Source organism: Cryptotermes secundus, unplaced genomic scaffold (genome assembly GCF_002891405.2).
Source record: "Cryptotermes secundus unplaced genomic scaffold, Csec_1.0 scaffold319, whole genome shotgun sequence".
Taxonomy (NCBI): Eukaryota; Metazoa; Arthropoda; class Insecta; order Blattodea; family Kalotermitidae; genus Cryptotermes; species Cryptotermes secundus.
Window position 1 is genome coordinate 120,109 of NW_019724587.1, and position 11,072 is coordinate 131,180.

An 11,072-nucleotide genomic window follows, 5' to 3' on the forward strand; every position below is an offset into this window, starting at 1 on the left:
TATTTTAGGCTAATAAGTTACAAGTATGTGATAATGCAAGACTCTCTCCATAAAAGGAATATTTTAGAATAAGACATAATTTTCCCTGGATCCTGAATAGCTCAGTCGGTATAGATAGTAGATTATGGGCTGAATTACCGAGGAATCAGTGTTCGATTCAGGACAGGGCAACATAATATCCAGACCACCCAGCCTCCTACACAACGGTTACCGGGGGGCCATATCCCCGGGGGCAATGCGGCAGTCATGAAGCTCAAGAACCACTATCATCTATAGGCGAGGTTAGGAATGGTGGAGCTATAACTCCACTCCCCGCTACGTATTTATGTCGTGGCGCTTAATTAATTAAATCCAGAGACAGCTTTACTTTTTTACTATTTTCTCCATATCTTACTTTCATACGTAATTGAACGAGGTTCAAACAACAGGAAAATGAATTTGACACAAAATCCAACAGTGTTTGATTATATTTCGGCCGTAATTAGCATGAACTTGTTTCATAATTTCAATTTTTCACTTCAACCGTTTGGCTTTATCGGCATAAAGAAAATTTGCTTCATTTCTTCAACTTTAAATTTTATGGTATTGGGAGTCTATGACTAACATAGTAATATGGCATCAGTAGTAGGTACACCAGCATTAGTGCATATGCAGCAGTTATTTGTTAAGACAGGTACATAAAACAGCTTGTTACTTTTGTGAGAAACAAAGGGAAATGTAAGAATGACACACAAGCAGGAGCGGATACAGTTTTTCTAATGAAACCTTACCGACATTGGGGTTAGCGGCAGGAACTAATTCTGTGGTCGAAGATGGCTCTGGTGTGGTGGTAGTAGGGGGGCCTGCGGAACAGAAAATCGTGTAACTGAAACGAAAACCTGAGTCTGCAGCTTAATTATTATGGTCTTGTTAGAGATTAATAGGACAGTAACCAGATACTTAGAATTATGCTTCCGTGCTCCGAATTTGGCAAAGGAAACTAAATTTTGAATAAAGAAGCACATCTGATAGTTTCTGGAGTGACAAAATAAACATGTTATAATATAAAATATGTATAAAATCATACCTGTGTTCAACTGTCTGAAGAATACAATAAAATAGGCTTATTGTGTTTAATTTATAAGCGAATAAATACTCTACAGAAGCATTTAAATAAGCAATCAGTATAATGGTTATGAAGATTAATTTATCATAATTTCCATCTAATCATAAATTTGGTATGGAATATTGAGTTTTGAATTACTGCAGCAAGAATGACAAATTTTCAGGTATTATGCGAGGTCTCTGTACAATACACAAGACTTCCATTCTGGTAGTGAATTAGATTAACATTAGAATATTAGACACGTCTTATACACAAATACTACGAAACACTGTTAGTGCGTGGAAAGAATAATACTCTGAAGGGAAAAGCATATATTTTTCGATAAAATATCCCTGCTTTGGAATGAAATTTACTATTTAATTGTAGTGCTACAGCAGTATGTAATTAAAAGTCTACACGTTTAATCTCCTTGAATATAGTGCAAGACAAGGCAACACATTTTACAGAACTTGTATAGCGGTCCTACTTACCAGTTCACATGCTTACGATGAGTTGCACGGAAGAAGACGGCACAATTAAAACACGCACGTGATTAGGCAATAATCTTGACAATCAACATAGGTACAACTGACTGCATTGTACGGAACGGAATCTTCTATATATGATTACTATTTTATTTGAAAATGCCTGTTGAAAGGAAATACCGATCCAGTTGTGTAGGCATACGCAGATCTTGCTTAATTATATTTAAATTAGTTTAAGTACATGTTTGTTCATATGACAATATAAGATAATATATAACATTTGCTTCTGCATACGGTAGTGATTGAGATCGCAATGTAGAGGTTCATTTCGTTAATGACGAGTGTAGAGTGACAAGATTTGGAACATATGTTTTCTTAATATTCGAGCAGGCAGTCATATGGAAATATTTCAAAATACGTAATTGGAACCATTCTAAAATATATCCCGGTTCCGTTAGTATCTTTATGAATTTCCATATATGGAAATGTTACATTTTAAGAATTTATTATAAAATTCGTAGTGATTATCTGTAAATCCCTGGGAAGGGCTGCCCATTTTGTACATAAAATTAAAACAAATTACTCATAGTATTATATCTGAATCGTATTTCAGAAAATATATAAATTAAAAAAATATCATATTTAATATAACTACGAAAGCTCCGTAATAAATACTATTCATTGAACCAGTACGAGTAACTATTCAATATTTTTGCTCCTATTTCGAAGCGAGAATCCAGTGGAACATAATGCCAGGCAACTCCAAATTATTATTTGCGTAGTCCCTTATTTAGGAGTGAATGTTTCGAAATTCGAAGGGTTTGACAGGTCAACTATCTCTCTTCAATTGTACGTATGGAGGTAAGGTTCATGGAATGGCAAATTTTGAGACGAACACGATATGTACGTTCATCCAGAAATGTATTTTTTTTTTTTTGCAACTTGATCATACTAGTATATTCCAAGAGAGAGTAAAATATGTTAATGGTTTTTATTTGCAGAATTGTTTTCCATGATACAGCAAGCGTAGTTGGTTGAGGCACCGGACGGCAGCGGGTTTGGTTCCCGATGAGGCCATTTGATTTTTCAATTGACTTAATCCTTCCAACCGTATAATGGCTATGGGGTCAACTCAGCATCTGACAGAAATGAGTACCACGGATCTTCTTGGGGGTGAAGGGCGGCCAGCGCATAAGTCTGACCTCACCCTCATCTGTGAACCGATTGTCTAGAAAATGTAGGAACCTGGACGTCTCACATCCCTATGAGCCTCTACTGCTTGTTACAGGGATAGCTTTACCTTATTAGTGTCATATTCTCGTGTAGTGCATACAAGCCCTTAGTTGTTACCATACACCCCTTGCTCTCGAGGAAAAATTGCATAAATTACGGAAGCTAACAATAATAATCCAACCCAGTTATTTTTATATGAACTTGCTTAGTCAGCGGCCCAAAAGCCAATTATAAAGTAAGCATAAGGTGAAGAAGAAAATAGAGCAAACCTAAAACACACAAGCAAAAGATAATAAAAAGCATCCTACATTGTTTAGGCCGTAACCACATTTCCATTAGTGCAATTACGCCAATCTTTATGCGGGCAGGGGAAAAAATATACCGAAGTATATAAATTAATATTGCATGCGATCTGCATTTTAATAATTAAGTAAACAAAATCATAAAATATCAGTAATGGATCCCGTTTTTATATAAAACAACTCAACGTCCCTGCAAGTATCATTATCAGCTGAGTGTATCTAACAGAAGGACAATTTTTATTTGAAGAGCAGACACTGATTATAGAAAAGTCTTTGATATACCGAGCAAAAAATCGAAGACTAGTAATAATAATAATAATAATAATAATATAAGAACAATACTACACGTGAAGAAGTTACATTCGAACACAAAACATTCCACTCACACCTTCTTATGCACGTATCTTCAGTTCATAAACACCAATGGCCCCAATATGTAAATTTCAAAACTGGTTTCAATATGCGAATGGTACGTAGTTAAACCTTAATGGTACACCGCAATTGAAATCAAGTCGATGTTAACACGAAAAATGGATGTCCAAAATTTCAACAGAACTTTACTCGCTTTCACAATATTGTGACACGTAGACCCGTTGCTACGCAATTACCGCGAAATAGATAACTACACAATAGTCACTGCTAAGTAATGACTCTGCAAACAACGGCCGTTGCTAGGCAACGGTTGAGTAGCAGTCGCGTGGGTACCCCAACAGACGCGAACGCAACAGAGGAACGGTGTTTTCTACGCAGTCCATACCGAGACATTATAAGCAGGACAGTTAGTGGAGTGGAATCAGTCAGTTGTGTTAAGTGGAGTAGTGAAGATGGCTGGTTCATGAGTGACTGAGCCAGTTAGTGAACTGCTGGGGTTCAGTCGTTGTGAGCTGTTGCTGTTAGAACCTGGTAACTGAGGCCGGGGGATACTTCGGGAACCCAGAGGAAAGGGAACGTCCGCCGTTTGAAGCCACTACCGAGGAACGGTTAGTGAAGACGTGATTTTGTACACTAGTGTGTGTGTACTGTAAAGTGTAGTCACGAGCTGTATCAAAGAGCCCAATGAATCCGCTCATCAATCCAAACCCCGTCTATAGTTACTCCATGCAAGTAACAATATTTTATGTACGCAGGTATGTACGAGTAGGTACACCTCTCTTTGCCAAATGCTCTCACACTGGTTTCTTGCTTGGCTTATTCTTCAACCCTGAAGATGGAGGCAATATGTTCCTCCGAAACGTATGTTGCCTTTCAACAGAATACATGGCGTTATATCCCAGAAGACAGCACCTTCCTGTCTACGGACCGCCTCTGTGGTCTAGTTGTCAGCGTTCCTGGCTACAGATCCAGATTTTTTTTCTGAGAAGTAGTGGGAACGGAACGGGGTCCACTCAGCCTCGTGAGGATAATTGAGGAGCTATTTCGAAGAAATAGCACCTCCGGTCTAGAAAACCGAAATTAACGGTCGTGAGTATTCGTTGCGCTGACTACGCGACACCGCAAAAGTTGGCACTAACTTCGCCGACAAGCGGCGGTCGCTCGGTCGGTATAGTTCGCTTGGGGACTAAACTCACGGAGTTTCTTCCTGTCCACGCTTAGATATTCTTTCAGGATTCTTTCCTACACAGAATTCCATTACTTCCACCCTCTTACATCTAAATATTCTCCTCAGCACCTCGCTCTCAAGACCTTTCGTTAGTGTGGCGGACCACGTTCAGAAGAAAACACTGTGCGAGATAGTCGTATGTTATAAGGAGCCCCAAAATTTACAAAAGCAAAGTTGTTTGAACATCGTATTTTTCCTCACGCCACTTTACAGAGTTGCCACCAATGACTGAAATTTTCGTCTTTACAGTAACTGAGCTGCGCAAGGACTATTACAGCCGGATTATCTCCGCAGAGGACAGTACTCGGTTCCGACGACTGCTCCGAAAACTTTATGTTTGCGGTCGCCTAATGCTTTTCTTTTTATTTCAGGCCGAAGGATGCTTTGAACTTATAGAAAAAAAAAGGTACTCATAATTTCAGTTGCGTCGTGCTGACGCCGTCCTCACTATATCAGTAAGAGATGAAACCACACCAAATGTCTCGGTTCATTCAATACGGGATCTTGACCTGCTGATGTTTCCATTCTCATGCCAAACATTTTCGGCTTTAAATTTTAGAGAGTACTAAATTCTTATACTGGCCGCGCCATAGCTCAAGCGGTTAGTCGCTGGCTTCCCACCGCGGCGGCCCGGGTTCGATCCCGGGTCAGGTGAAGTGGGATTTGTGGTGGACAAAATGGCGTTGGGTTGGGTTTCCTCCGAGTACTTTGGTTTCCCCTGCCAATCTTCATTCCACCAACTGCTCCACAATCACCCTCACCTATCATCTGGGGCTGGTACAATAGGCTAGAAGTGGCCGCAGTACAAGGGACTTAGTCCCACCCCACTAGCAATAAAAAAAATCTTATATTCCAGTCAAAATGTAATATACACTCGTATACTAGCAGCATGCCGGCCACGGTAGCCGAGCGGTCTAAGGCATGTACTGTCTTCGCTCGCTTGGAAACCGGGATCGTGGGTTCGAATCCCACTCAGGACATGGATCTTTAGTGTGTGTGTGTGCGTTTTTCTGTGTCTGTGTACAGGTAGAGGCCTTGCGAGGAGCTGACCACACGCCCAAGGAGTCCTACCGAATGTGTAAGAAGTTCGTGGAGGTAGGCCTAGGCCCACTGGGGCTGTAGTGGCAAGGAAAAAAAAATACTAGCAGCATACAAGGAAGGTATTTTACATAAGTTATTTCTTCAACATGTAACCTTTAAACTACATACATCTTCTTTACTAAATTACAAACGCTAAAAATCTGTTTTAGTAACTGGCATTGCAGAGTATAATGAAGGATATTCTGTGTTATATGTCGGTAAGGTAAAGGTAGAATTAAATGGAGCACAACGTCATAAAGACATCCGGGGGTGGAGGTATAGTTCTAACATTCTTGATCTCGACCCTAGATGAAGGTGAGTGGTCAGCTTCACCTCCGTCGCATTTCTCCATGAGAAAGGGGTCCTGGTACCCACTGGATGGGAAACAGGGTGAGCCATAGTGTCGGTCTGGACGCTGTGGTACTTAGAATAAATAGTATTCTGTAAATTATATTTATTGCTCTTCCAGGCTTTGTTACAGCAATACCCGAAGTTTGGAAGTGAATGCCACTACTGGTCATAAAGTTAAACAGTTCCGTTCAGTGTGACTGGTTATGATTTTCTTATTTCAATTATTCATGCCCTTACACGTTTCGGTCTTCAGAGACCATCTTCAGAGGGACACCTTTACATCAATACAGTTAGAAGCCATTATTACAGTACATGTTCTAAAAGTTAAAATATATACATACAATATAAATAATATACAATTTGCTGTAAAATCTAAAGTCTTTATAACTACAGCGGCTGTACCAATAATTTAAAATATTTATAGTTAGTTTGTTAAAATTCTACTGGAATTCGTAAACCAGGCTGGTTCGTGTCGTCCCTCTTATTATTTCTTTTGAACGGAACTATTTAACTTTTTCATAATATTAGTGTGACGGACCAGAATGAAACACATCAACGTCACTATTGGTATTTACGATATACTGGTTATGTCTGATATCCTCTCATCATTAAGAAACAGTTTAGGGAGAAGACTCAAATACTTAGCTACATTTTTAATAAATATCCCTTGAGTAAGAAAAAAGTGGCATTTCGTTTACGTATCTTAGAACTGCTACTGTTTTTGCGGTGGGGGCTATAAATACGTTAGCATGAGTGTAGGGGGCAAGGTTCTTCAGGGTAAAGCAGACTTCTCTGTAGCCAGTGGCGTGCCAGACACCAATAAGTGCAGTCCAGGCCGCGATACTTGTTACAAGTGAGTTGCGAGTTCCAAACACGCTCCGGACCCAAACCACAGGCGGCCCAAAAATTTCCTAACGTTGACACGAATATTATACTCAAGTAAGGCACTTAATTGCTTCTGAGTTCATGTCTCTATAAACTAGCGATATTCCCAAGATTTCTCAGAGCTTCCCTATAGAGACGGCCTCTCCGTGCTTATGATTATCCATATTTCTCAAAAGCAGTAACCCACTACGTTAAATCGCAAAGCTTAGCGAGTCTGTAGGACATGAGGGGCGTTAACAAAAGACGATAGCGCCATATCCTTATATCACAAGGTATAAGAAGTTATGTCTCAATTAGCTGATTATGTGTGTGTAATGAGACGGTTAGTAACAACGTTGCATGACGTACTCTGTGTAACCTACCGTACTGTATCTTATCTAAGCCTGCGTGAGGAATATGCGTGGCAGGAGAACATGGAAGACTTAATAGTCTGCCCTAGAAACGTCAACACCGGGTTTGTGAGCATTATATCTGAACGCTTATCTCCCACCATTACCTCAGTTTTATCAAAATATGTTGTTTAACATACTGTAGACTTCTGCATTATGACGTGGTCCCCTATGTATCAACGTGTCGGAGAATCATACTGCCTCCATCTTCACGGTATAAGAGCTTCACAGTCGTCATACACGTTTATCAAACGTGAGCTAGAACTTTGAGGAGAAGACACAGTTTAGATTGACTGACAATAAAATTCTAAAATTATTCGTAACAAAGAGACTAGAAATATACAACTTAAGATATTATAGAACAATGAACTTTCTGATAGGACATCTGATATTTTAAGAGTTGTATGAAATCAGTGGCCGGTCACGGTAGGCGAGTAGTCTGAGGAATGTACTGTTTTCGCTCTCTCGGAAGCCGGGATTGTGGGTTCGACTCCCACACAAGGCATGGATGTTTGGTGTATGCATGCTTTTATTCTGTGTTTGTATTGTCCTGTACTTACGTAGAGGTTTTGCGACGAGCTGAGCATGAGTCTAACGAGTCCTACCGTTTTAAAATGATCAAAATGGAAAAGAAAAACAAAAACCTGGACACCGCAAGGTATAAGATGGACGGATTAAGCAGCTTCCCCAGCGAACTGATAAGCCAGTATAATTTGCAATCAGATAGAGGGCTGCAGCTGTCCCAGTACTGAGGCAAAGAGTGTGAGAGAGAGACAGAGAGAGAGAGAGAACCAGGAAGAGAAGAGACAGGGCACTGCACTTCCCTGGGGGGTCGTGTTTTTAAGCTACGTCAATTTATGGGCATTTCCGCTTGTTCATTGCAATATATTTCGTAACTTGTGTACCTAAACGCAATTACCTCACGTGTAATCGCTAAGTTATGTATGTTAATATTTCAGCATGAAACTAGAATTACCTTCTGTATGGGTACGGGTACGGATAAAACAGACGATTATACAGGATACTGAAGAATTCATATTATGCCACTTCATTTGAGCAAAACCAACACAAATTCCTGTTAAGCATATTGTCACGTGTATGGATGACTATAGATGGGTTTTGGATTGATCATCGGATTTAACGGACTCTGATAAAGCACGCGACTATACTTTACGATTCTCTAGCAAACACAAAAACACACTAGTGTCCAAAGTCACATATTCACTGCCGTTGCTTGGTACCGGCTTTCAATGGCGCACGTTCATCTTCCTCTGGTTTCCCGAAGTATCCCACGCATCATCTACAGCGGCTTTAGCCTAACTAGCGAAATAACTAACGAACTACTTAACTAAATCACTAACTCCAGAATTTTCCCACCGCGGCGGCCCGGTTTCGATCCCGGGTCTAGGCAAGTGGGATTTGTGGTGGACAAAGTGGCGCTGTGGCAGGTTTTCTCCGAGTACTTCGGTTTCACATGCCAATCTTCATTCCACCAATTGCTCCACAATCACCCTCGCCTATCATCTGGTGCTGGTACAATAGGCCAGAAGTGGCCGCAGTACAAGGGACTTAGTCCCACCCCACTAGCATTAAAAAACTCTAGATTTGTCCTCTTTGTAATATCTCGGCACGTACCGTGGAGAAAACACCGTATCCAATTATTGTTATACCCAGATATTGCCGGGGGACATGTTTGTTTGCGAAGCCCTTACTCAGTCCACAGGAGATATTCTTGATGTGTAAGTTTAGTAATTCAAAGTCCGTTTAAAGCTTTAAAATTTGTGGCTTTCCTAGAAGGCCAAAAGTTGTGAGTGAGTAGATACTATTCCTGCTTCGTTTACAGGAAAACCAGGGGTCAAATCTGGGTACGGAGACAGGAAATATTAACTGCGGATTTTTTGTGTTTTTTTCTCATATTATCCACAAAATTATATTAGACCACGGACGCTTCTTTTGCCAACCTTTAGACTGCACTGACCATTAGTCGTTCTACTCGTTCTGCGCAATGTAGTCTGACCGATCGTCAGCGTCATTAAATTAAACATTATTAAATACGATTATATATTTCATTGGAAAAATTTTTAACAGATGAAAGATATCGAATGTTAAATGGCAGAAAATAACAAGACACCTCATAAAGTATGACTTTTTATCCAGAATGGACTGAGTAACCGTGCAGTTAGAAGAATCAGCTATAAGTTCTTGAGTTTGGAAGAACTGTACGCCGTTCAGCAATATGAGATATAATGTAGGATACTGTACGGGATTTATCCAAGTTTGCAGTAACAGGTAAAAAAGTGTAAAACTATCCATGTAACAGGGCGCGGAGGCCCATAGGTTTATGAGAGGTCGAGGCTCCCACGTTTTCTAGACAACTGACTCTCAGATGACTGAGGTTGTCAGCCTTATGTGCAGGCTGCCTTTTACCCTCAGGAAAATTCGTGCTACTCATTTCTGTTAGAGGCTGAGACGACCCCAGGGCCATAATATGGCTGGAAGGATTAGGTCAACTGAAAAATTCAGTGACTTCGTTGGAAATTGAACCCGCGACCTCCCAGCTTGTAGAACATTGCCTCGACCAACTACGCTACCAAGTGCCCCATCCAAGTTCGAAGTACTGAAATCATACACCAGTAAATACTTTCTAGTCAGTGTGCTTCAGTCAATAACTGAAAACGGTTAGGTCTTGACAGCTGTAATTTTTGGTTCTGACACGTAGAGTCTGCACAATGCTTAGTGTCGCAAGTCTAAGGATTCAATGAAATTTCTACTGCGAATTTGGGATTATTTATCAAACAAAACGAAAGCAAATTTTTACCGTATTAATTTGAAACAGGTTTCATTTATTGCTATTTACCACTTAATATCAGCATTGTAATTCAATTCTACACGACTGTTTCGACTCTGTAGCACGAGACAGGCATCTTCACGGAACACAACCCTCCCTTTAAACATACATCCACTTTCATAGTCATAGAGCAGGAATTTAATATCTATGTATTTCTGACCACATGAAATATAAGAGGAATACAAGGTGCAGGTGTAATTTTCATAGTTCTGAAGTTTAATATTCAACGATTATTACTTTTCTGTAGAATCTCCCAACTCTGAAAGCTTCCAACATAATTTCTTCTGCTGTGCAGGGTACAGTACAATCTCGGTAATCCGGCAGTGCGCTAGTCCGACACGTCCAGCAATCCGGCATCAGGAGCCAGACAGGCGTCCGTGATTTTGTGCACGGTTGTATAGGCAGTAGAGTCTGACTTGTGTTAAGTCGAGCTCCATAAACTGATTTGCTTAGAGCCTCACTACCACAGTGTTTCAGTTCTTCCATAATACACATTTCTCCGAAACGTCGGTTGACACAATACCTACACGGGGCCACATTCCAGAAGGCGGCATTCTTCATAGCCACCGCCGTGAAAACCTCAAATCTTACGCTTTACATTCCTGTACAGTAATTTTCATACAGTGGTGATTTAATGTGTGCTGAGGATGTGCAGTTCTGACAAACGTAAACATAAAATTTTAACCTAGGTGCTAAAGCGGAAATAATTAGGAAACTTGACAAAGTTGAAGAACTCATTAATTTGGCTAAAGCGTACGGTGCTGGACGTGCTACGATATACGGTATCAGGGGGAAAAAAAAGAAGAAGAAAAAAA

General features: G+C 40.3%; 1 protein-coding gene across 1 annotated transcript in view; it reads right to left on the reverse strand.

Annotated features, from left to right (window-relative positions):
- Positions 1 to 770: 770 nt before the first annotated feature.
- The window catches only part of LOC111862315, a gene marked incomplete at its 3' end in the record, with an annotated part of 152,947 nt that continues 142,645 nt past the window's right edge, over positions 771 to 11,072 (reverse strand). Inside the window, exon 5 of the mRNA XM_023847600.2 lies at positions 771 to 842. Within this exon, the coding sequence (XP_023703368.1) occupies positions 771 to 842 (72 nt within the window). The remainder of the gene's footprint in view (positions 843 to 11,072) is intronic.